This window comes from Canis lupus, chromosome 25 (assembly GCF_003254725.2).
Source record: "Canis lupus dingo isolate Sandy chromosome 25, ASM325472v2, whole genome shotgun sequence".
NCBI lineage: Eukaryota > Metazoa > Chordata > Mammalia > Carnivora > Canidae > Canis > Canis lupus.
In genome coordinates, this window is record NC_064267.1 from 27,266,084 (window position 1) to 27,292,988 (window position 26,905).

At 46.8% G+C, this 26,905-nt stretch overlaps 1 protein-coding gene across 3 annotated transcripts; it reads right to left on the reverse strand.

The window, feature by feature from the left end:
* Window positions 1-1,311: 1,311 nt before the first annotated feature.
* Window positions 1,312-26,884, reverse strand: C25H8orf74 (chromosome 25 C8orf74 homolog). 3 transcript variants are annotated; one of them, XM_025462923.1, is made up of 4 exons: window positions 26,744-26,884; window positions 24,981-25,173; window positions 3,472-3,875; window positions 1,312-1,683 (listed from the first exon to the last, which is right to left on the reverse strand). In XM_025462923.1, exons 1-4 carry the CDS (start codon window positions 26,789-26,791, stop codon window positions 1,447-1,449), a joined length of 882 nt encoding a protein of 293 aa, XP_025318708.1. In that variant the 5' UTR covers window positions 26,792-26,884; the 3' UTR covers window positions 1,312-1,446. The 3 variants fall into 3 exon arrangements, with proteins under 3 accessions (XP_025318708.1, XP_025318709.1, XP_025318710.1); XM_025462924.3 differs by lacking the exon at window positions 26,744-26,884 and adding an exon at window positions 26,364-26,489; XM_025462925.2 differs by lacking the exon at window positions 26,744-26,884 and adding an exon at window positions 25,918-26,162.
* Between the last annotated feature and the right edge of the window lie 21 nt (window positions 26,885-26,905).

Here is a 26,905-nt window from a genome sequence, read left to right on the forward strand (position 1 = left end):
CTTTCCTTTCTCCGAAGATGTATGGGGAAGCTTATGGAACTTCTCAGATATAAATAAAGCACACCCCTAGCGGCATCCAGGTAAGATGGGAGAATGGGGTAGTTCTCGCGATGAGGCCCCTTCCCAGCTAGGGGCTTCCTGTCTCCTGGACTTCTCCCAGAGGGCTGCGGGCGGGTGACATGCCTCCTTGGGGGTCCCTCTCTCTACCTGAATCCAGCTTGGTTTCCAAAAGTAGGCTGACTTCGCCTGGAAACATATGGAGCCAGACACACTTTGGTTACAAGACCCAGAAGGCAAATGTGGCGATGGTGAGGTGATGGGTATGAGATGGTACACTGCACGGTGGCCCATCCCTCACCAACAAGAACACGGGGAAGATGGCAGAGATGGGCAGAGCAGATCTCTGGCCTGGGAAGAGGCAGTAAGTGATAATGTCCTTTCCTCCCTGATCCTAGGGGCCACAGTCTCCTGTCAGGTACATGGCTGTGATAAGCCAACTACAACAGGATTTGTGTCCTTGTCACCATGAGGTATGATGCTATAGGGAAAAGGGCACAGATAGAAGAGTCCAGACACCTGAGTTCTAGTTCCAATTCTCTCCCTGCCTCTTGTGTGACTTTCAGGTGGGTACTTGACCTCCTTGAACCCCTTGAAAAATGGGAATAGCCAAGCATGCTTCATCTCTCTCCCAGGGTGGAGGGGACCCTCCCAGGTTAGTGTGGGAGAGAGACCTGACACTAGCCAGCAATGCCCCCACTGACAGAGAGAGCTGGGACCCAGAGACAGAAGAGATGTGGGCAAGATCACAAAGCAGACTAGAGGTAGATCTAGGTTTAAAGCCAGGTCTCTAGCTTCTAGGGCAGCACTGGGTCCCCTGCCTCAGTCTAAGTGATCTAGGTTCTCACAAAAAGAAGGGTTTTTCCAGAGAGGCTGTAGGTGGCTCTGGGTCTTCTAGCGGGGAAAACAGCACGTGCATAGCAGGCTACAGGCCATCAGTCCTGCTGTACAAATTGCAGATTGGAAACAGAATTTCAGGACCTGTTCCCACACTAGCCAGAGAACCACTGTGTTAGCTGGAAGTCCTTCCTGGTGCCTGGTGTCACCATTACTCTTATCCACTTAAACCCGCTGGTGGTAGTTCTATCTTTGGCACCTAAACTCAGGCTTAGTCAACAAGAGATGTTTGCCTACCCATGGAGCACAAATTCTGTGCTGAACAGAAAAAGGCAACTTTCTTCCACCATGCAGGGAAAATCCATTTGGGTTGGATTTTTATGGGGTGGAAGACGGTTTCCAGAAAGAGAAGAAATCTGAAGACTGATTTGTTTCTTTTAATCACTAGACATCTCTGATCTACTAGGTGCTGACTGCATCACATAATACTTTCATGATTGCCAACGGCTTGTCCTCAATCAGAGTTTTCTGTCAGTGGGCACCAGGGGTCCTCTACTTCTTTGCTTTTGCTTTCTTTCCTTTATTTGCTTTGTGGAGCTTAAGGGATTCATCTTGGCCTGGCTGGCCAGTGATCGAGAGTGGGGAAGGGATAGGAGCCTTGAGGTTCAGAGTCTTCTTCTGTAGTTTCAGATCCAAAATATCAAAAGTTATCTGTATCTCATACTGCAGCAGCTCCTTCAGGCATTCTATCTGAACGTGAATGGCCTCACTGATGAGATTTTCCAACTCCTGGAAGAAACAGAGCATGGCTGGTGATTAGGGCTCTGGGGAAAGCTGAGGCCATCTGCAGATAGGGTCCCTCCCTGGGATCCAGTTCTGAACATATCAGCATCTTTTTCTGTGTTCTAGAATCTTCCATTTCTCCCACCAGCTCTCTTGGCTACCTTTCTCCACCCTACTCTGTGCTTTGAGGGGATGACTGATAAGGGCTGCCTCAACTGGCTACCTTGACTTCTGGCTTTAGGTTGAGTTCAGCCAATGGGAAGCAGTAGCTGGGAAGAGAGTGAAGTCTCTCGTCTCACTCCGGATCTGCTCTGGGTTGGCCATGGCTCTGATCCTTTACCTACAGTCACACCCCCATACCCCATAGTCCTCTCCCACAGTTCTTATTTTAGGTTCCATTGACTTTCTTTCCTTCCCCCTTCAGGCCTTCCCCCCTAAGTCCTTGGGGAGTATTGTACTCCAAGAAGATGCATCGTATTGATCCTATGGTTTTCAGTGTCTCTAGTTCAGGCACATGACCAGGGGCACACAGTGGAGGAGACTCTAGTCCATGAGCTTCACCAGGCAGGGACCAGCAGCAAAGTAATGGGGGGCTGGCAGGTGAGCTGGGAGGGGCAGGGAAGGACAGCTGTGCAGAGAAGAGGAGGGGGAGGGAAGGCAGCCCCTCACATCTGTGGCCCATTCACACATTCTAGAGTAAGGCTTCTCAGGGTGGAGAGAGGCTGTTGCTTGAGTTCTTTTGGGTCCTTCCTTGCTAGACATCTTAATGCACTAAGATTTCAGGGCGGCCAATGTGCTATTTCTCTGGGAGACTTGACTTAACCTTAGGAGAATATAATTTGTTTTGTGGTTTTAATTTCTCTTTAGATTTATTCTCCATATTTTTTATATATTTAAAGGAATAGGGCCACTCACTCCTTGGCTGACAATTTAGAAACATTTTGGAACATATAGGCCCTGTGTCTCTACCTCCACTCCATCCCCAAACCCCCCAACAGATGCACACAGTTGTGTATACACATATGCACACACTTGTCTCTTGTGTTCACAGATGGTGTGGCAGTGGTGATACAAGTGCCTGAGTCTAGTTTAAAAAATGAATTTGGACTCTATCAGGCCCTTAAGAGTTTGGCTGCCCTGGGGACATGCTAATTACCATTTAGCAAAGAGCTGGTCATTGAGACTCTGGATCCTGGAGCCTCAGTGGTCTTAAGACTAGTCAAGGGGGCAGCCCGATTTCTTAGATCCATGCTAGACTTTCCTAGGTTGTTTCTGACTCACCAGCCCCACTCCTTTGCCTACCTCATGATATCATCCACCTTGGGCTATCCCCATTGTCTGCACCTTCCTTCATCATCTTCCCCCACCCCCAGGCCTTGATGGATGAAGGGCCCTGAGAGAATCTGTGGTTCAGAGCCTAGAGTCTTCTTTTTGTGGAATCGGTCACTGATGAATGTTGCAGTGGAAAGAACTTGGACTTTGGGGCCAGCTAGGCTTCAGTTCAAATGTAAACTCTACCACTTGATAGCTTGGTGACCTTGGGTGAGTTAATGAAATTCTCTGAGCCTCACTAGTCTCATTACTGAAATGGGGACATGAATTATACCTCTCAGAAATGTTTTGTGAAACATGCGCGCAAACCCTGTGGCCCCTGCTCAGTTGACTGTCCCCTTCTCCTCCATCCCACGTATGCAGAAAATGGAGTCCTTCCCAGCCTTGATGTTTTCTTGGTAGGGATGGGCATTTATATGTGGCAGGTGAGCATCCTCTCACCTCTCACAGGCACAGCCTTACCTCTCTCTTCAGAACCCGGCTGGGCTGCCCGGGCACCTCTGAGAACTTTCTCTGTAGCTTGTGATCCTGTTCCATGTGCAGTGCCTCCTTCAGGAGCAGCATATTGGTGCGTTTCTGCACCTCTGCCGTACTGAGCTCTGCCACCTGCTGCTCTAGCTGCCAGATATCTCTGTCCATGCCCTCGGCCAGAGGGAGGGGCTGGGGTGGCGCACACACTTCCAGGTGTGTGACGGTCAGGTTGACTTCCTGCTCCTGGCCCAGGACATACTGGTAGAGTTTGTAGTGGCGGATGAAGGTGTTGTGGAAGTAGTCACAGAGGGCCAGCAGGTGGGTGGTGTTGAACTGCCCCTGGTAATCTCGGAGTTTATTCCCCAGAATTGTCACAGCCTCAGTGATGGAGCAGCCTGTGGGCACAGAGGGGCCAGACATTGAGTGTGAACTGAGGTAAAGCTGCATCAATAGCTAATCAATACAGGTGCTGATCCCAGGCCCTATGACACCAGAGCCCACATCCTACCAGCTATTCTATATTACCATTTAGTAGTTCTTAAAAGCTATGGAGTGCATCATGTTCCGCTTTTGCCTTGGCTTCTAGGAAGCTCAGCACCAATTTTATGTAGTAACTTACATTTATCTCATTTTTTATAGGATTATCCCACTCCTTACCTATATTTTGACTTAACTCTCATCTTAAAGGTTTACCTCAGCTGTAATTTATATTGTTTTCATTTCAAACCCTTTGGAAAGGAGATGAAGATGTAAAAAAGGGATTCTAGTAAGTGTGGAGCATGAGATAACTTAGAGAAACAGATGTTCAGGAAACCATTATCCTGGAGATGTGTGTCATAGAGCTAGGCATATATTATTTCTACCATGCAAACTGTCTTCTCCCATCCTCTTTCATTCACTCCTTTTACCCACAACTCCAACAAAAGCTTGGGGTTGTGCTGTGGTCAAGGAGGCAGGACTCTTCACAGCATATGATTGAGTTTTACCAAAGGGGGTGGTTCAATAAAGGGTGATGGCTAAATGATGTGTGTGCCTTAGTGGATAGACATCAGGCAAAGAGAGAAGTTAGACGAAGGACAAAGAAAGAACATGCCCTGGTGTAAGGAGACCTGGGTCCTCACACAGACACCATCCCTGAAGTGCACTGTAAACTCAATCAAGTGTCTCTTGCTCCCTGACTTAGTATCTACATCTGTGGAATGAGAACTTGGGCCAGATGACCACCAAGTCACATGTTTTGGGGATTACACAGTTTTATCTATTTAAGATAGAGACCAAGCACTGGATGCAGGAAGCCTGGCTTTCCTCCTGGAGTGGAGGCCTGAGCTGTATCTAGGTCCCCTTCCTTGTCTCTCTTGTATGATCCCCCCATGGGACCCTGGTAGAGTCTCCCACCTTCCCAGCCAGAGGGCTCCATGCTCCATAAGGAAGGATAGTATCAGTCTTGCCCACGTAGTTGTTTGTAAACTCTTCCACCCTCCCATTCCCATTCTATGTTCATTTTGGCTCCTCACTCTTGGCTCTGTGTGGGAATATTTACCTTAAATCTCCCCAGAGTACTGAGATGACAGGGCATCACTATCTTAGAAAAGTAGTAGTAGATGGAGCGCTACTTCACTTTGAGCCTCGTTATAATATGTTGGAAAGTGTCACTTGGATTTAGACTTCAGCTCCTCCTTGAAGAGGTGCTTCTCCACTGTGCAGAACTGAAGGTTAGTGGGCTATGTTTTCCTTTTTTTTTAAGGCCAATCAGATGGCTCAGAGCCCCAAGAGAATGCTTCTGTTTCAGAGTGGTGTAGAGGGAGGGTTTGGAGGCTTGGGACAGCTCCTACCCTTTCTAGCTATGACACTTCGACCTTCATTCCCACAGATGTAAAATGGGGAATAATTATATTTAGTTGCTAGGATTGTTATAGGATCGAATGGGATGATATGTCCAAGTGCCTTGCACAAACCCTGCTACAAGGTGGTAATAAATAAATACTATAGGATGAATTAAAAAAAATAAATGCTGTAGGGAAAGAAGAGTTTGTTCTTGCCCTGTGAGAAAAGTCTCTCCTGGCCACATTTATATTTCCTTCCATCCATCTCTCTATCTATTCATCCACCCACCCATCCACCCATCCACCCATCCACCCACCTGTCCACCTATCCATCCAAACACTCATCCACCCATTCATCCAAGATTAATTTGTCAACTGTTACTGAGTGCCTATTAATTAATTACTAGGCACTATGCTAGATCTGGCAATACTACGATAAATAGATCCCTGGCCTTCAAGGTGTTCACAGGAGAGACACACAAGTAAATGTTACAGTACATGTGTAAAAAGAAACAGAATCAGGTGAAGAGGAATGTACAGTTGAGGATAGGGAATCCCCCTGAGAAGATAATGCATGAGCTACATCTGAGAGGTTTAATGGGACTGAGCCAGTAAAGAGGGAGGCGCTTCTTGGGTATAGCCTGAGTGAGAGCACTGGGGCAAGAAGCTGCATGGCATGGGTGGAGAACAAGACTGGGTTTGTTGTTGTTGGCACTCAAAGATGGAGGCAGAATATGGCAAGTGTTGAGTGGAGAAGTAGGTGGAAGACAGATGGGAGGGCCTTGAATGCTGTATTCAGAAGCCAGGAGTCTGCACTGTAAGCAGTGCAGGGTCTGCACTGTGTTGTAGACAGGTTGTACACATGGCTATGCTTGCCTTGAACTTGATCCCACTGATGGTCACGTGGTGCTGGTGCATGGCGTGACCCTGTGCAGATGGGAGTTGCTGTGGCCTGAGAATGCTAGGTCAACAGGTGTGGGCAGGAGCAGGTTTGAGTGGCAGGACTGATTGTCAGATGTGGAGTGTGGTAGCAACCTACATGACTCCCAGGTGCTTACAGTATGACACTCGAAGAGTGGTGGGGCCACTAATAGAACATGATACAGGTAGGACACTCATCTCTGACATGACCACTGCCCTCAGAGAGCATCCAGTTTGTAGAAGAGGTGACAATTACACAAATGCTCAGTCCTCAGCACAAGGCTTTGTGCTCAGTAGGGCCAATGGGTAGCTAGTGAGTAAATGGACACATTCTGATGTTAAGTGCATGATGGAACTATTCATTTAACCATCCAACAGGTGTTAGGGGCCTTTCAGGTGTCAAGAGCTCTTTCAGGTTCCAGGGAGGCCATGAAGGGCTAAGGAGAAAACACACAGAGCATAACTCTGCTCAGGGCTATACAGGCTGGGTGGGCACAGAATAGGAACAAGTGATTTTGTCACGGAAGCCAGGGAGCAACTGTCTGAGGAGATGATGAAAGAGATGAGATGTCAGAGGAGTCACCGGGCAAAGAGAAGAAGGAACGAGTAAAGCAGGCAAGGGCAACATCATGTGCAAAGGCCCTGTGGATGGAGAAAGCATGGCGCATTTGAGGAACCAAAAGGCTGGAGGTGAGGGGTTGGCAAGCTAGAAGTCAGCTGGTGAGAGATGAGATTGAGTTCTAGATGAGGTTGGGAGGTGGGCAGTGGCCTGGTGGTGCTGGGCCTCCTAAGCCCCTATGGGAGGAATTTGGTCTTCGGCCTGAGTGGTGTTAAAACAATGACCCTTTCACAACATGAGTCAGATCATGGTCTTCCTCTGTGTAAAACCTGCCTTTCCCCCCTCCCTCTGCTCCTGCCTGGCATGCTGGCATTCCCCTATTTTTCCACCATACCCTGCATACCCTTGTGCCAGGACTTGGTCTAGGATGCCCCCTTGCTGGCCATGGACATACTCTTACTCCCAGGGGGTGCCACCTTCTCACAGACACCTCCCAAACCACCCCCTCCCACCCCCTCCTGCCCATAATTTTGTTATTTACCGTAAGAAGTAAAAGTCGAAAGTTAAGTTTACTGAAAACAATTAAAAAAAATTAATTTTGTAAATTTTTTTCGTTAAAGAAATGGCAATTTTGAATGACATTTTAAGATTTAATTGCATTCCCCCTCTGGGAAAAATCAGTGAGGGAGACAAAACATGAGAGACTCCTAACTCTGGGAAACGAATAAGGGGTAGTGGAAGGGGAGGTGGGCGGGGGGATGGGGTGACTGGGTGACGGGCACTGAGGGGGACACTTGACGGGATGAGCATTGGGTGTTATGCTATATGTTGGCAAATCGAACTCCAATAAAAAATATACAATAAATAAATAAATAAATAAATAAATAAATAAATAAAGTTTTAATTGCATTGCTATTATCATTATGTACCTATATAAATTGCTTCTTTGATTATGTAATTTGACAATTACAATTTACATAATAAATAAAATACATTAAAATTATTTAGAATTACAGGTGTAACATTAAGTTGGATGCTGATAGCTTTTTATTTAAAAATTTTTAAAGGGCAGCCCAGGTGGCTCAGCGGTTTAGCACCTGCCTTCGGCCCAGGGCATGATCCTGGAGACCCGGGATCGAGACCCACATCAGGTTTCCTGGATGGAGCCTGCTTCTCTCTCTGCCTGTGTCTCTGCCTCTTTCTCTGTGTCTCTCCTAAATAAATAAAAAAAATATCAAAAAAAGATTTAAAGATTATTACTGAGAGAGAGAGAGCGTGTGCGCGCGCGCGCGCGTGTGTGTGTGTGTGTGTGTGCATGGTGGGGGTGGGGAGGGCAGAGGGATGGAAGGTAGGGGCTTGCGTGGGGATCAGGACTGGATCAGGATGCTGGGGAGCCGGGAGCCATGGAGGGCTTCCTACAAAGAGAGCATTGGAGCCCAGAGTGGAAGAACAGAGATTGGCAGGAGATGGTGGAAAAGGGCACTCCCAGAGAAGGGACTGCAGGGATATAGGCTGGAAGTGGGGTACAGTGTGGCCATGTACATAATCCACATGGCTCAGAGTTTCTGGGAGGAAAAGCTGGAGTCTGGGGGACTCACCTGAGGGAACAAAAGGGCTTGGTGTCTTCAGTTTGCAAAGGGGAAGCTTGTATATGTCATGTGAAAGAGCTAGACTTCAAAACACAAGTTGGGCTCTTTAAACAGAATTCACGGACCCCAAGGAAATCCAAGGATGGGCCTTGGGACTGATCGACACCTGAAATTACATCCAGAATTTCACATGACTTTTTCCCCCCCATGGGGAGTGTGTGCATAGAAAGAATCATCACATTTCTGGAAGGAAATACAGAACTCTGACCGAGAGCTGCAGAGTCACTCAGAGTTCCTAAGCCGAGAAGGGAGGGGTCAGATGGGCATTTCAGAGAAATGGTGGTGGTGTGTGGAGGATGGCAAGGATGATCAGTAAAGGAATCTCAGAGTCTGGGGGACCAGGGTGAGGTCATTGATTTCTGGTAATCAAAGCTGGACCGTAGGTTGGTGTAGGGGCGATTGTGTGTGAAACTCGTGAGGCGAATCATTTCATCTTCTCTGGGCCCCGTGGAGCTGAATGAACATAGTGGCAAGTGCCCTGTCCTTCCTCCAGCCTGGCCTGGCATAGCACAGGGCTGGGATCACCTGCATCCTCCAGATGTGGGCAGCCACAACTGCCTGGTTTGTCAAGGCCGGCCCTTGGTCTTCTAGGTTCGGCTCCTGGTGGCATGCACAGAGCCCAGGTTTAAATCAAGAAGTCTGAGGGCCCAGTCATGCTGAGCGACCTCAGCAAATGTTGGCAAGTGCTCCCAGCTGCCTGTCATCCCGACAGGTGCTCTGTTATGGGCATGAGCTGTGGCCTTAGCCTCAGGGTCATAAAGCCCAAGGATGGACTTCATCCAGGGTCACCGGAGAAGGAGTGCCTGGGTTGGATTCTAACTTCCAGGCCCAAGACTCTTTTGACCAGCTCTGGTTTTCAGCAAAGATCATCCCAAGCTGGCTCGTGAGACACACTTTCTTGGCACTCAGACCATTGTGTATTTGCTGCAGGTTGAGAAGGTTCCAATGACTCAGAAAGCCAAGGATTAAGTCTCAGAGAGAAGCCTCTGGCTGCCGGGGGGACAGATCTGTACGTGCAGGTTGCTCTTCAATAACAGGGAGTGGCCTTCATTTGCATTGGCTGCTGGGAACTTCCTGAAGACGGTCCCCAAACCCCTGGAGCCCAGCACCTGCACGGAACGCAGGAATGGAGGAGGGCCACGGGGAGGGAGAGAGCGGGGGTGGGGTGACAACACCAGATGCTCCAGAGTCAGGGCAAAAAGGCACTGGGCTTGGACCAGGCACTCTGGCTTCCTGCCTCCCGCTGCCCCTCCTATGTGGGGTCGGGGGCTGGGTGAGAGCAGGGGAGATGTGCCATGTCCCGGAAGGGCTGGGAACAGTGAAGAGGTGCTGCTCCTCCTGGGTGGGAGTGAGGGGGAGGATCCAGGTGCCACCAGGGCCCCCTGACAAACCAGTTTGGTTGCCCCTGCCTTGGCGTGAAGGGGAGGAACCAAGTCAGGCTGCAGCCTGGCTGGCTTAACTTCCTAGCACCTGCCAGGGCTGGCCTGGGCTGGTGGGAAGCAGACAGAAGCATAGGACCCATGTCTTCACCACCATCCTGCATCCCGAACGCTGTCCCCTGCCCATCTTTCTGCTTAGGGGAAGGTTCTGCCAAACTCATATACACCAAGGTGCTGACGATAGGGACAGCTCAGAACCCAGGGTGTGCTTGCCTTCAGGCAGCAGAGGATTCTTGTTTGGGATGCTCCCACTGGGCCCCACGTGCCCTGGGTCATCTCAGGCTCCACCCAACCCCTCCTAGCTCTGTGAGGCAGGTGTACGCATTTTACCCATGACAGAAACTGAGGCTCAAGGAGTCCAGGGATTTGCTTAAGGACACATAGGTTGTGGTATGGGGAAGCCAGAACTCAAACCCCAACCTGACCCAACCATCCACTTCCAGGTAGCTGTGGGTTCTCTCTCTAGACTCTTGGAGGTGGACATTGGAAGGGGCCACCAATCCAGTTGGTCATGGTTTTCCAAAGGATGTTCTGCAATTGGTATCACATAGAAATGAATGTTCTGTAGCCAGAGACGTTGAATATATATTGAATCAAAAGAAATTAAACAGAGCCCTTAGTATGCCAGTGGGCTCGGCGAATGGCCAAAAAGGGTTGAGCGTATGCAATATTTCTCAAATTTATTTGAGGCAATTAGTTTCTCAGACCAAGAAGCATATTTCGGCAACTATTGAACTAGTCTAATCCTCTCACACTAGAGATGGGAAACTGAGGCCCTTTTCTGCCTCTGTGAATCTGACTGCTCTAGATACCTCATGCAAGTGGAATCTAAGGTAGGAATGGAGGAGGGCCATGAGGAGGGTGGCCTTTTGTGGCTGGCTTATGTCACTTAGTGTAATGTCCTCAAAAGTCATCCAGAATTTCCCCTCTTTGTCAGGCCGAGTAATATTTCATTTTGTGCATACATCTCATTTTGTTTATCTGTTCATCTGCTGACAGACTTGTTAACCCATATGAATGGGCTGCTTCTGCCTTTTGGCTATTGTGAACAATGCCGCCATGAACATGGATGTACACTTATCTGTTTAAATCCCTGTTTTCAGTTCTTGGGGGGTTTATACCCAGAAGTGGCATTGCTAAGTCACATGGCAATGCTATGTTTAGTTTTTGGAGGAAATTCCCTACTAGTCTCCTGCCCACTAGGTGTTTTGTTTTTGATTTTAAGATAAACCAGTAACCACATTAAAGAAAAAAACCTACCCCAATAGCAGAATTATAAAGATTTTGTTGGTCTTTTAAAGATTTCCTGTGTTCACTATCCTGGGACTCAAAGGGCAAAGACAGGGCCACATATTTTAGATTGTCATTGGCTTTCGCCGAAGCTCTTCTCTTTGCCCAAAATGTTCCCCTCATCCGCTTAGCACATGCACCCCCCCATTGTTTCTCACCCCTATTCCTTGAGAAGTTTTTTTTTCATTGAAAAGGAAGTGTTTTTATTTTGCTTAAGTTTTTATTTTAATTCCAGTTAGTTAATACACAGTGTTCTATTATTTCAGGTGTACAATATAGTGATTCAACACTTCCATACAACACCTAGTTCTCATCACAAGGGCCCTCCTTAATCCCTATCATCTATTTCACCCAACTCCTGACCTACCACCTCATGGTAACCACCAGTTTGTTCTTTATAGTTAAACTATATGCAAACTTAAGAAGTTTGCATGCCTGATGCTAAAGTGTTTTGGCAGGAAGAACAGATGATCTTCTGGGACCAGAAGATCTCAAGGTTAATGACATTTACTGTGTGATAATTTGCAAGTTACCAAACCTCTCTGAACCTCAGCTGCATCATTGTGAAATAGGTACAGAGTACCCAACCACCTGCAATTGCTGTGAACATTAGAGAGATGTTCTGTGAGTATAGCTCAGTGCATAGGGACAGCTGAGTGGATGTCCCATCTTCTCCATCCTAGCATGCCTTGGCCATGTTTGCAGAATAGCTGAGTAAGTGGGGTCTATTAGCTGATTCATGGAGGAGGCTTTGGAGAACAGAACAGAAGTCTTCAGGCAGAAGGCTCAAAGAGACCCGTTTCAGTTCAGCAGCAGGAAGAACTTTCTAGAAACAAGAGATTTATTAGCGGAGCAGTCTAGTCTTGAGCAGGCATTTGGCTGGTGAGAGGATTATCGAATAATATGTGTGTGGTGGTTTAGTGGGGTTTGAATCAGGTGATCTCTTGGGTCCCTCTTTGATTCTAAGAAGTTATGATGATTTCCAACAGGCTGACAATCTTCCATAGCCACATCTAAGGATGCTGTGGGCACCTCGTGGCCAGCTTTGCAGCCATCTCAAATTTAGCAAAGAGAGTCTTGACTTTGGATCTTCATCATCATCCTGTCCTCATTCCTGAGTTACAAATGACTAAGTAATCCCACGGTCTTAGGGACATGGGACTGTACCTAGACTAAAAATAAGCTATTTCATACTCATGTATTATCCTCTTTGATGTTGGGGGACTCCAAGACTGACCAGCATGTCCAGCTGACCCAGGGAAGGACAGGGGAAGTTAGAGGCAGAGCATGAGGTCACTCTAAAGGGCTAGAGGTCAGGTTTGAGGGCAGTGGTACCACCTGCCCACACACAGGTGGCACATCTAGGCCAGAACACATTAGCCAAAGGACACAGCTCCTCTTCTCAGTCAGGTCTGTGCCACCCACCACATTGGAGCCATCCTGCTGGGGGTCAGGATCCCAGGCACAGGCTGTAACTCCAGGTGACCTAGTTAGGAGCCCTGCCTCCAGGTGTTCCACACCTGGTTCTTCCAGGGACTCAGCTCTTCCTGCATGCCAGCAGTCTCATTCCACTCACTGTGGGGTGCTTTCCCAGGCTTCATGCCTCTCAGACTCTCAGGTGCTCTGTGTACAGATCCCTTTGGTCAAGATGGAAGGTCACATGGCAGGGCATGTGCCCTGCTGTCAGACAGACCTGGGTTCAAATCCAAACTCCATCTACTGGAGGTGTGACCTGGGCCAAGTTCCTTCAACTTTGGACCTCAATTCCTTCATCATTAAAATAATGACTATGATGCAAGATCACAGTGAGGATTATAGATGCTACGTGCGAAAATACCAGAATCACAGAGTCCTCACTGAACCTCCCTCTGCAGGATGTGTGTTCTTTGGGGAAGGTTGGGGAAGGTTTCTATGGCACAGTCTTGGTTTCTAGCCTACTAACTGGCACAATCTCATCTGGAGAGCTGTGACTCAGTGTTACAAGCTGAATTAACATAGTGTCCCCCATAATTCATATGTTGAAGATCTAACCTCCTGTTCTTCTGGATGGGACTGTACTTGGAAATGGAGTCTTTAAAGAGATAATTTAGGTTAAATGAGGTCATGTGGGGGCCTAATCCAATATGACTGGTGTCCTTACAAAAAGAGGAAATTAGGACAAAGACACGCAAGAAAGGCTGTGTGAGGTGCACAGGGAGAAGGTGGCTGTCTGCAAGCCAAGGAGAGAGGCATCAGAAGAAACCAACCCTGCTGATACCTCCATCTTGGGATTTCTTGTCTCTGGAACTGGGAGAAAATAAATGTCTGCTGTTGAAACTGCCCAGTCTGTGGTACTTTATGATGGCCTCAGCAGACTGATACACTCACAGAGGAATCTCTGAGATTGCAATTGCCCATTTGCCCCAAGAAGTGCTCTCTCAAGATTTCAATCAATGGCCTTTGTGGAAGCTTCCACTCTCCAGCAACAAAGAAGTTGTAGTCAAATTTCCCTCCTCAGGGTTTAGTGGGAGAGGCATTGGACTCAGTCCTCCCTGGAGAAGGCTGCTGGAGAAGCTACTTTCCAAGAATAGTGATGGTACATTTTCTCTTGGCTTGGGCTGGTCCTGAATTGCTGGTGGCTCCCTGATGTGGGGTGGGGTACTCAGGGGCTGGTGGAGTAAACCCTGGGCATGGCCATTAGTGTTCTGGCAGGAAAAACTGGCACAGGGTAGCTTGGGGGGAAGTAATGCCTCCTGGCAGCCCCAGGCTGCTGGGGGACAGATAGCATGGTTGCATTTTATCCCATGGCTGCCTAGATGACATTTTCTGGCAAATCAGGAGTGGCCATGGATGGAACTACAAATACAGTGCCATGACCCACTGGGCATTCACCTGATTAGCACATCATGCCTTCACCAACTGACCATCAAGGCCCACTTCCTCACAGCCCCAGGATATGTGGCCAAGCCAGAAGGAAAAATGTTCTTCTAGCCCACATGTCTAGGGAAAGCATCAGACACAAAGCCTGAGGCAAGAGAGGCTGTTCCCCTCCCACCCCTCACCTGCTGCAATGAGCCAGTCAGAGACAGGATGCACAGGGCCTTCTGGGTACCCTAAATCTCTTCTACTCCCAGATGTGAAGTTGGAGACCTCAGGGTTCCCATATGCCCTAACACCTCTCTCCTCTCCTCTCCCAGACCCTCAACAGGGTGTGCAAAATCTGCCCACTTCCTGCAATTTCCACCAGGACAGAGCTGGCAGCTTATTGTTTCTCTGTGCTGTGTCTGGTGACTTCACTCCAGGCTCTATGAAGATAGCAGGATGGGATCTGCCCCGGGCTTCCTGCAGACTGGCAGAAGGGGTGAGGTCGACAGGACTCTCATCTGGCCTGGGGTTGAGACCAGAATATCCTGGTGAACCATTTGCCAGGACAGAATCAGCTTATGTTTTTGAATAAAGAGCAGCTCTTTCCCTCCTGGTATAAAGGCCTGATTGGGCCAGGAGATAAGCTGGGCTGGCAGCTGTCCTGTCAAAGCTCTGAATCACTGTTATATAAACATGAGCCTCCTTAAATACCATCTGCCAGCTTTGTTATCTAGTATGCAAACAGAACTCAACCATCCCTAGCCCCAGATTAACAGCAACAACAACAACAACAACAACAACAACAACAGCAACAAGAAATCCCTGGAGAAGCTCCCTTCTAAGAAGACCAACAGTCCACCTATGGACACTAGCCCTGAAACAGAAGCTTGCACGTGAGCTGGCCAACCAGTGGGATCCCATTGTCTGCATCCTGCACCCCACCACCTGTGATAGGTGGGATGTGTACCCCAGAGCAGGGGCAGGGTGGTCTGTGAGATGGGAAGGGCTACAACTCTTTTGGGACCTGACCTGCTGTCTTGCCAGCTCTTCCTGCCCAGATCCTCTAACAAGGGTAGGAATACCTGCCTTCTCCCTTGTGCTGTTGGGCAATGGCACTTCCTCACATGTATGCCCAGGGCAGGTCATGGGCATGGGGTGGCTCCATGAGGGGCCAGGCTCAAAGTTGTCTGGACCTCCATTCTGCTGGCCTGTGATTTGAATACATCTGCAGTCTTGCCTACAAAGAGGGAAAGACAAGAAATTGTGCAGATGGCGAGCCCTCTGAAGGGCAGCACACAGCAGCTTATAGTCCTGGACTGCCAGCACCTTCCGTTCATCCCACCTTACTTCCATGTGTACAGGGGAGCTAACATTTGTTAAACATTTACTATGTGCCTGTCACCACACTGTACATTTTGCAGGCCCTGTCTCATTTAATCCTCCCAGCTGCACTAGGAATTGGAACTATTATGCCCACTATTTTAGAGCTGAGGAAATGAAGGTGCAGAGAGGTACAGTAACATTTCTGACCTCACGCAGTAATTAGAGGAGGTAGGTTTTGAACCCAAATCTTCTGACTGCAGAATTTGGTGCTAATCGCTCTGCTATGCTGCCTCTAACATCACATGGATGTGTAACACTCAACGAAGTCACCCTAATCTTCTCTCTGTATATAGGACCTATCATTTCCAGGAGCACCAAGAATCAATTCATCCATCCATCCATTCCTTCATGCAGCCCTACTGTATGCTACATGCTGTGCTTGGCAGGGGGTTACAAATAGTGGGAGAAAAATTGAAATTAAGGATCTAGATTTTCTTGTTGTCTAGCCATGGCACTTTGGGGGAAGAGTTTAGATCTGAATAGAGAAGGAAAGGGGGCACTCACATGGACACAGGGGTTGAGAAACATGAACAAGACAGCCACTGCTAGCGGCGGGTGGGTGGGGGAGTGCTTGCATGCATGTGGGTGCCCAGAGAGGATGCAGGTCCAGAAATCCAGTTGTGAATGGATGGGACTGTACTTGGAAATGGAGTCTTTAAAGAGATAATTGTGAAGTACAGAGGGCCTTGGGAAGTTGCACCATGGCTGGGAGAGAGTGGGCCAAACCTGGGCCTGACGTGGGAGGCTCTGAGATTGGCTCTGGGTGGCAAAGTCTGGGGACCTAGAGGATGAGCGGATGGCATAGGGTATGGGAGTGTGAGAAGACCCTGGGCTCTGAGATCAGTGCAGGGGGGACATTTCAGAGGTGGTTGGCAGGATGAACAGAAAGAACATTTGGAAACACCCTCCAGCAGATGGAGCTGATGTCAGGTGCCCCTTTGTCACTGGACACTGGATCAGTTAGCCCCCACTAGGATTGGGCCCCAGGTAAGGAGAGGAGTTTAACCCAGAGCTGGTAGGTACAGGAAGGAGCAAAGGGTATATGAGCCTGTGGTCTAGACCTGGGTAGTGTGTCTCAGGCAATACCAGGTGGGAGAGAAAGAAAAGATCAAGGTTGGGTCAGGAACTGGGTAGAATGGAAACAGAACTAAGTAAGCAAAGGCAGGGGTTTGGGAACAAAGCCAAGAGGAACAAACCAGGCACCCTCAATGAACAGTGCTGAAGCGCTGCCTCCTACTGTAGAGGTAAGACCTACATTTGTGGATGGACAGTGGAGACCATGGGAGTGCCTGGAACCCCTGAAGAACTGGGCCAGCTAACTGCACCTCCACAGGGCTTTCCACGTACCAGTCACTGTGCCACGTGCTTTACATAAATGAACTCATCTATCTTGAACGATCTCAGGAAGTTGGTGCCATTCCTGTCCTCGTCTTGTACTAAGAGTGATCTGAAGCACAGAGAGGTTAAGGGACTCTCACAAGGTCATACAGCAGGAAATGGCAGAACCAGGACTTGAACCAGAGCTCCAGGAATGTTGAGGACCAGTCTAGCCAGACACTGGGGTTGACTGTAGAGTGAGGAGGAAAAGCCTAGGGAAGAAGGAGGCTTCAGCTGAAATTCTATCCCCTATCTCAGGGTACTCATGAACTTGGTCATGCTCTTGCAAGTGCCCCTGTACTAGATTTCTGGAAAGCAGCGTGGGCTTGGCTGCCATGGAGATGCCATCTGGGCCAGCCTGACCATCTTCAGGAGCAACAGGCATCATCCCGAATAGCACCCTGGGGGGCCCAAGGTCAGCAGGACCTTGCTCAGGTTCTAGTGTGGCTCTATATGCATGGGCGCTCTCACTGCACCCCCATTGTATACTCTCTGCAAACCACAGCCAGCCTGGTATTGCTCTCAAGAGTCGGCTCTCACAAGTCAGTTACCTGGGGGTGGAGCGAGGAACAATCTTGTCTGCCTCCCCACTTGTGGAAGCATCCCCACTTCCCAGACAAGTCTGCCAATTTCCTTTAGCTCCTGGGCCTGCCTCTGGCTGTAGTGCCAGCCCCGTTGCTCTCAGCTTATTGTCCTGCCCCACTCCCTGTGTTGCAGAGTCAGCTGGCTTAGTGCTGGCATCTGAAGAGAAAGGCCTCGGATGGTCTCTGCTGCCCTTGGAGGGAACTGAAGCTGCTTGTGTACATTTGGAGGCTGATCCCTACTGAGCACTGCCTCAAAGTGCATGCAGCCACATCTGATCATGCCATCTCTGAATCACATCACTCTCAAGTCTCAAGTGTGTGAGGTCCCCTCCTAAGAATAATAGCTAGCTCTCGCTGGGTATTTATTAGGCACCAAATACCATGCTATGTACTTTACATATGTTACCTCATTTAATCCTTAAAGCAATCCCATGGAGTGAGTGAGTGCTCTTGCTTTTTCCATTTTCTAGATGTGTAACCAGAGGCTCAGAGGTGATGTGACTTGCCCAGAACCATACATCCAGTAAGGGACCGAACTAGGATTGGAACGTTCCCTTTGAATGTTGAGCCTCCTGTTGAAATCTGTCTTCAGTGAGTCAAATTTCAGACATGAGGAGCCCACCCAAGAGCTTGTTCCTACTCAGTGTTTGTACCGACTATGTTTCTTAAATTTTGAGATGATTTAAAGGTAAGAGGAAGAATTTGTAAGCTGGAGAAGCCAGGATCAAGATTTAAAAGATGTCAGGAGGAAAGAAAGATTGGGCCAACACTGACAAGATGGAATCAGTGGGGATGATTGTGAAGTCTTGTGTGTATGCTCAAAATTGGCATTGCACAAGGGTAGGATGGGAAAAATGATTCCCATGTGAGATTGCCTGCTCAATATAAATCAATGTGACTTTGATGTTGATAAAGTATATGCACCCATAGGCTATATAAATAGGAGCATCATCAACAGGACAGAGAAAGTGATAAAATCCCTGATCACTTCACTGATCAAATTGCAGCCTGTTTCATGTTTTGATTTGGATGACATACTTTAAGAATGCTATTGACAAACACAGTATGCCCAGAGAAGGGCAACAAGAAAGAGGGCAGTGGTGGGGAGGTAGGGGAAGAGGGTCTATGGAAATGATGCCATACTGAGAATGACAAAAGTAACTGGGTATGTCTAGTCTAAATGCAAAGTCATGATAGTCAAATTACATAAATCTCATGAAATATCTGTGGGGCCTGCATTCTGGTTCTAGAGGATAGACTTTAAGCATTCTAGTAAAAAGTACAGAAGGCAGTTACAGCTAGGTATAAATAGGAACTTCCAAATAACAGGCATGGTTGTACAAAGGAAGAATTGCCTTGGAAGGAAGGAGCACCCTGTTGCTTGGAGGGTGTCGGCGGAGGCTGGAAGAACCTTGTTGGCTGGTTGAAGGAGCTCCCTGCAGTAGAGGAAATTAAGTTTCTAGATCACTCAGATCTGGGTCATCTTCCAACTGCAAAGTTTTAGAAGTCCATAAAGTATAGGTTGGCTGTGTTGGCAAGTTATGTGATAACCAGAAATGCTGAAAACTCCAGTATGATCTAATCTCTGGGGTTTGAAGTTGGGTTTGCATCATCATTGACTGTTTTTCACGGGCTCAGCCTGTGGAAGGCTCTGATGGAAACTTGAAAGAGCCCGAGTTCCCACCTGCTTGGGGCTGACATTCTTTTTCCCGCTCGTCAGTGTTTGTTCTGGCCATGAGCCACTGCAGAGCTCAGCCCATAGGGCTGAACTCTGGTACCTGTGCATTGCTGTGAGCAGCAGGGAGCGGGACCCAGAGGGATGCCAGGAAAGCCCCAGGGGTGAGGGCTGGCTTGGGGAGGGGGCTGAGGCTAGGCTAGGATGAAGTTTCCCAAGTATCTCTGAAGCCAGCTCAGGAGCAATGCCATATCTGGCTCAAGACTTCAGAGTTGGATCACTGGTTTGGAGGAGAGAAGTGGAAGGAAGGGCACATGAGCAGCGTAAGAAATAAAAAGAGGCTGATCCATGAGTACATAAAATGTGAGATTCGGTGCCAGCCACTAAATGGCTTGAAGCAGAGTGATGGGGATTTTATTTGTGTCTGAAGAAAATCACTGTGCAGTTCAGTGGAAGGATGTAAAAGTACAAGATTTGAAAGCAGAAAGAGGTGGGTTAGAAATGGTGGTAGACAAGTTGCTAGTGAAAAGTTGTGAGATTAGGGAGGGACATTGAGGTACTCCTGATAGGATTGGTTGTTGAGCTCTGGGTGCATAAGGAATGAGGACATTATATATGAGGGACAAGGCACTGTGTATTCTATTTGCTTGGCAGCTGTTGGAGACCTTGGTCAGAATTCCAGAGGAGGACCCCAAATGTGTCACATGTTTAAAAAAATGTACTTAAACACTTCAAAATAAAGAAATACAGAAAAGTTTCAAAAAGAGTACATAATCAAGGCAGTGTGTGGTATTGGCAAAAGAATAGACAAATAAATGGGGCAGACAGAGAGAGAACCCAGAAATAGACCCACACTAATATGGGTGACTGGCCTTTGACAGAGGAGCAAAAGCAATACAATGGAGCCAAGATATTCTTTTCAACAAATGGTTTTGGAACAGCTGGACATCCACATGCAAAAAAATGGGATCTAGATACAGACCTCACACCCTTCATAATAGTTAAATGAAATGGATCACAGATTTAAATCTAAAATAAAATATAATTAAACTTCTAGAAGACAGAATATAAAAAAACCTGGATCACCTTGGGTTTGGTGACGAGTTTTTTTTTTTTTTTATGTTCATTTTTTTTTATTGGTGTTCAATTTACTAACATACAGAATAACACCCAGTGCCCGTCACCCATTCACTCCCACCCCCCGCCCTCCTCCCCTTCTACCACCCCTAGTTCGTTTCCCAGAGTTAGCAGTCTTTACGTTCTGTCTCCCTTTCTGATATTTCCCACACATTTCTTCTCCCTTCCCTTTCACTATTATTTATATTCCCCAAATGAATGAGAACATATAATGTTTGTCCTTCTCCGACTGACTTACTTCACTCAACATAATACCCTCCAGTTCCATCCACGTTGAAGCAAATGGTGGGTATTTGTCATTTCTAATAGCTGAGTAATATTCCATTGTATACATAAACCACATCTTCTTTATCCATTCATCTTTCGTTGGACACCGAGGCTCCTTCCACAGTTTGGCTATCGTGGCCATTGCTGCTAGAAACATCGGGGTGCAGGTGTCCCGGCGTTTCATTGCATTTGTATCTTTGGGGTAAATCCCCAACAGTGCAATTGCTGGGTCGTAGGGCAGGTCTATTTTTAACTGTTTGAGGAACCTCCACACAGTTTGGTGACGAGTTTTTAGACGCAATAGAAAGACATGGCCCATGAAAGAAGAACTGATAATTTGGACTTCTTTAAAATTTAAATTTTCTGTTCTGAAAAAGACATCGTTGGGAAAATGGGAAGACAAGCCACAGACTGGGAGAAAATATTTGCCAAAGACACACTTGATAAGGGACTGTTATCCAACAGAGTCCAAGAACTCTTAACATTCGACAAAAATAAAACACCCTTCTTGAAAAATGGGTAAAAATCCTAACAGACACCTCACCAAAGACCTCTCTCTTTCTCTCTCTCATATATATATATATATAAATAAGCATATGAAAAGATGATCCACATCATATATCTTCAGGAAAATGCAAGATACCACTACATATCTATTAGAATGGCCAAAATCCAGAACACTGACAACACCAAATGCTGGTTAGGGGAGCAATAGGAACTTTCATTCATTGCTGGTGAGAATGACACAGCTACTTTGGAAGACAGTTTGGCAGTCTCCAACAACACTAAACATATTCTTACCTTATGATCAAGCAATCTCATTACTTGTTTTTTATGCAAAGGAGTTGAAAACTTATGTTCACATAAAAACCTACACACAGATATTTATTGCAGCTTTTAATTGCCAAAATGAGCAAGCAACCAAGATACCCTTCAGTAGGAGAATGGATACATAAACTGATTTATCCAGACAATGCAATATTATTCAGTGCTAAAAAGAAATGGACTGTCAAACCATGTAAAGACATGAAGGAAATTTAAATGTGTGTTACTAAGTGAAAGAAGCCAATATGAAAAGACTGTATGGTTTCAACTATATGACATTCTGGAAAAGGTAAAAGTATGGAGATGGTAAAAAGTCGTGGTTGAGGGGTTGGTGGAGAAGGAGGAATGAATAGATGGATCTCAGAGTATTTCTAGGGCAGTGAAACTACTCTTTGTGATACTTTAATGGTGGATACATGACATTATACATTTATTGAAATCTGTAGAATGCACAATGAACCCTAATATAAACTATGAACTTTGAGTGATAATGATGTATCAATTTAAATTAATCAATTGTGACAAATGTCCTCCTCTGGTGGGGTATGTTGGTAGTGGAGGAGGTTGTGCATGTGGGGCAGGGTTTCTGTGGGAAATCTGTATCTTCTGCTCCATTTTGTGTGAGCCCAAATCTATGCAAAGAAATACTCTACTAAAAAAATAGCTAATGAAACCATTAAACTCATACAAGAGAACAATAGGAAACCTCCTTGATATTGGTCATGACCATGATTTTTTGGATATAGCACCTAAAGTACAAGCAACAAAAGCAAAAAGTCCAAGTGGGAATACATCAGAATAAAAAGCTTCTGCACAGTGAAAGAAATTATCAAGAAAATGAAAAGGCATCTTACAAAATAGGAGAAAATATTTGTAGAGCACATATTCTGATAAGGTGTTAATATAAAGAACTCATACAACTCAATAGCAAAACCCCAAATAATCTAATCAAGATGGGCAATGGACCTAAATAGACAATTTCCTAGAGAAGACATTCAGATGCCCAACAAGTCCATGAAAATAGCCTCCATATAACTCATCACCAGGGGAATGTAAATCAAAACCACAATGAGATACCACCTCACACCTGTTAGAATGGCTGGTATCAAAAAGACAAGAAATAAACTTGGCGAGGATGTGGAGAAAAGGGAACCTTCATGTGATGTCTGTGGGAATGCAAACTGGTGCAGCCACTGTGGAGGACAGTCTGGAGGCTCCTCAAAAAATTAAAAATAGAACTATCATACGATCCAGAAATTCCACTTCTAAGCATATATGCAAAGGAAATGAAATCGCTGTCTTGAAGAGGTATCTGTACCCACTTGTTCACTCCAGCATTATTCACAGCAGTCCAGCCAAGACAGGTAAACAACCTATGGTCCATAGAAGGATGAATGGATAAAAGAACTATATTTTTTAGCCATAAAAATATTACTCATACATAAAAAAGGAAACTCTACTTTTTGCAACAGCATGGATAAGCCATAAGGGCATCAAGCCATATACTGTATGATCTCACATGTGGAATTAAAAAAAAAAAACTGAACTCATGGAAATGCAACAGACTGGTAGTTGCCAGAGGTGGGTAGGCAAAATGGATGAAGGTGTTCAAATAGTACACACTTCCAGTTACGAGATAAACAAGTCCTGGTGTTAATGTACAGCACGGTGACAACTGTGTTGTATATTTGAAAGTTGGTAAAAGAGTAGATCTTAAAAGTTCTCACCACAAGAAAAAAATTGTAACTATGTGAGGTGATGGATGTTAACTAAACTTAGCTTGGTAATCATTTTGCAGTATGTACATATATCACATTATTATGTTGCATACCTTAAACTTACACAATGTTATATGTCAATTATATCTCAATAAAACTGGAAAAACAGTGCAAAGAAATTTTTCCCAAACTACTTAACGAATAAACAGCCCACAAGATGCCCCATCATCTCAGCTTGCCTTCAGATATGTTACCTAACAGAGGGCATTCATAACCACAGTCATCAGAACTGGGAGCTCACCCCTGACACACCACTACTGCTTAATCTCTAGACCTCATTCAAGTCTTCCCAGTTGTCCCTTATATACACCCTTCATAGCAAAAAAGACCCAAACTGAGGCCATGTGTCATGTTTGTGGCCACATCTTCTCAGTGTCTTTCAGTTTAAAACAACTCCTCTGTCTTACCTTGGCTCTCAGGTCCTTAATGATTTTGAGGGACTTTGTTCAGTGCCATTAATTTAATACTTTCTTGTGATTAGGTCAGGTTCTGAGTTTTTGCTAGAACCATCACTGAAGGATGCTGTGTTCTCCTTTTGCGCTCTACCAGGTGGAACGTGATTCTCCATATGTACTTTTACTGATGACGTTGACTTGGGTCATTGGATGGAGGAGCTGTCTGCCAGGCTCCCTCACACAGAAGTATTCTTTTCTCCTTCATGATCAGTAAGAATGTTGCGGGAAGGGAGTATGCAAATACCCAGTTTCTCATCAAGCATTCACCTACTGGTTTTAGCACTTATTGATGATCCTTGGCTGAATATTACTATAATGGTAGCCAAAGAGGGGCTGTTCCATATTTTTGTTTAACGAATGAATCTGCAGCTCACAGCCCAAGGGGTGGATGGGTGTGGTTACATTCTCTTGTGCCATGGAATCACAGGGAGAGATGCTCTTCCTCTTATGAAGCCAGGGCAGGGGTGGGAGAGATGCTCCCTCTATAAACTCACTTGACTGCCTTTCCTTCCCCTGCCAGCAACCTGATGCCTGTAAAGGATTCCTCCAAGATATTCAGCAGATCAAAACCTGATACGTGGTGGTTTATGTATACAATGGAATATTCCTCAGCCATTAGAAATGACAAATACCCACCATTTGCTTCGATGTGGATGGACCTGGAGGGTATTATGCTGAGTGAAGTAAGTCAATCGGAGAAGGACATTATATGGTCTCGTTCATTTGGGGAATATAAATAAGAGTGAAAGGGAATAGAGGGGAAGGGAGAAGAAATGGGTAGGAAATATCAGAAAGGGAGACAGAACATGGAAGACTCCTAACTCTGGGAAATGAACTAGGGGTGGTAGAAGGGGAGGAGGGCGGCGGGTGGGGGTGACTGGGTGGCGGGCACTGAGGGGGGCACTTGACGGGATGAGCACTGGGTGTTATTCTCTATGTTGGCAAATTGAACACCAATAAAAAATAAATTTATAAAAAAAAAAACCTGATACGTGGAACAATTTTCAGTCTTTCAGGAATGCAATGGGGAGTCAACGAAGGGATTTAAACAAAGGAGTGACATGTTTATGCCGAGTAAAAACAAAACTAAACAAAAAAATTATTTTCACTAAAATAAAATCTGACTCCACTCTGACCCTACTTTCAGGCAGCTGCTCCAGAGTTATTGATCTGATAGTGAAAGTCATACTAAAGTGTAAATGACTGACCAAGAGACAAACACCCAGGCTGCTGTGTGAACAGCTTGGAGTAGTGGAAAATTTTCAGCCAGTGAGATGAATATAAAGCCTCAGCAAGGACATTCAGTTTGCTTCACTTCTCAGAAACCTAGACAGAAACCTGTTTATGAGCATGTGAGGATGATAAATGTCAGAGAAAGAAAGAAAGGGGCTTCTAGCTCCTCAGAGGACTCCTGAGGCTGCAGACTGCAGGGAGGATCCTATACCCCCCATTCCCCAGCAAGCCTCGCTGGTTCCTGCCGCAGATGCCCCATACCTTTGGTTTCCTTGAGCAGCTCTTCTGTGAACTTGACCACCTCGGCCACTTCCACCCACGGGAAGCCTTTGCCCACGGCAAAAATGATGCTTTCATAGAGGGTATCCAGCAGAATGCTTCGGCGGGAGTCTCTCACTTCATCAAACTCCTCCCAGTTCAACAGTCTCCGTAGGTGCTCCCTACCTTTTGGTTTCTGCAGGGCATGATATGAGGGATGGAGAATGAGATTGAGGAATCAAGATGCCATCCTCACTGGGCAAACCACTGGGGTCTTCACAGAGCTTCCCATCGTCCTGAAGAGTGACCAGGACCATGGGTATGCTTGGGCAGAATTATGCCTTCCCTTTCTGGGAATGTACTCTTCTTTCTAGCACCACTTCTGAGAGTTCTCATGCTAGCCACTGGAGCTTCAGGTTTATATGACTCCAGCAGGCTTCAAGTCCGGACTATGGTCCCTCCTTCCTCTTCCCTAAAAAAATTTTGACTTCCCTCTGAATCTATTCTTAACTAATTGCCCAAGTTATTAAGCTGATAATGAAATTCATACTAAAGCATAAATGACTACAAAGACGCTTGGTGAGGCTATGCTCTCGGAGAAGAAATATGTCTTACTTGTTGAAAATTCAGGCACCTTAGCAGACCAGGGGGGTACACTTGATCAGAATCCTATATATAAGAACCCAATTCACTTGAGAGTTTGGTCCTTCCAGAAAGGTTCTTATAGGTCGTCAACAGATGTAGGAGAAGCAAGTGCCTTTTAAGGAGGGGCTAATATAAGGTGGGCAGAAGTGGATACCCACCAAAAATGGGAGTGTTGCTTCTCTGGGGTAAGAGGAGGCTTTGGCTGGGGGAACTCCTGTAGGGGAATTGATGGCAGAACTGCTTCCTGGGGGAGGTCCAGGGCCCAGTCCTCATACTGCAAAGACTCCTCTCTCACCATCTGACCCAAGCAGCCCTTCCCTGCAGTGCTCACGGATCTCCAGGTTGGTGTCTGATGGGACAACTGGTTGAGAGATCTGGATCAACTGGTGAAAACAAGGTCCCAGTGTGGGGAGGGAGACCCCACCAGGAAAGCCTCGCCTGTTGCCCACCCTCCCATCAACTCATGGCTGCAGGCCAGAAGCGGATCCGTGCACATAGTTACATGGGGTCCTCTTGCCTGAGCTCTATAGCAGTGCCCTGACACTCCTCTGAGGACAGCCCTGTTCTGGAAGGAGCTTTCCCAAGCTCTAGGCCCTGTTGTTGGGTCTTGATTACTCCACAGACACCTCCTTTGTTCATGCCTTTCAGCTCAGAACTGGCTCTTAGAAAACAACAAAATCTGCCCCCTCCCTGCTTTAAAGCAACAACCTCCCTCCCCACTCCCCACAACCTCACACTCACAACCATATACACTGGCATACAACCCCAAAGGGCTCACAGGGCCTTGAGGCTCCTTGGTGAGGGGTGGCACCCCATGGTGACCAGCCCCAGGGACCTCCCTGGCCCTCCTTAGAATGGAGGCAGGCACAAAGCCTCTGTGCCAGGCTCTGTTTCTGTAGGCTGGGAAAACAACCTCCGAGCTCCAAATGCTGATAAACCTTTGGCCTGGCATTCCAGCTGGCACACACCCATTGTGGGCCTCACAGGAGGTGTGCTGGGGAAGGAGTCATGTCCAAGGTGTCTTTCTGGAGGAAGCACCATCGAGGGGCCACTTCTCACACACACCTCACTATTATACCAATCAGAACAAATTCCTTTTAAAAGCCATGTTTTCTCTTCACCTCAAATTGGAAGACTTTTTTTACTCCCTGGGGTGTTAAGAGTGCCATGGCCACTGCATCCAGTTGCTAGGAGACCCAGCCAGGACTGACTCAAAGTTTCTGGGACTCTGGGGGTGAGTGTGCCAGCTTTGTGAGGTCATGAAGGCCTGCTTCAAGGTGGCT

Bases quoted from the DNA above. Each gene is read 5' to 3' on its own strand.
- C25H8orf74 (XM_025462923.1), bottom strand. From the start codon at position 26,791: ATGGCACTCTTAACACCCCAGGGAGTAAAAAAAGTCTTCCAATTTGAG. The intron at 25,174-26,743 runs GTGAAGAGAAAA...CATGCCCTGCAG, and splicing joins AAAAAGTCTTCCAATTTGAG to AAACCAAAAGGTAGGGAGCA. The intron at 3,876-24,980 runs GTATGGGGCATC...CTGTGCCCACAG, and splicing joins GCTGCTCAAGGAAACCAAAG to GCTGCTCCATCACTGAGGCT.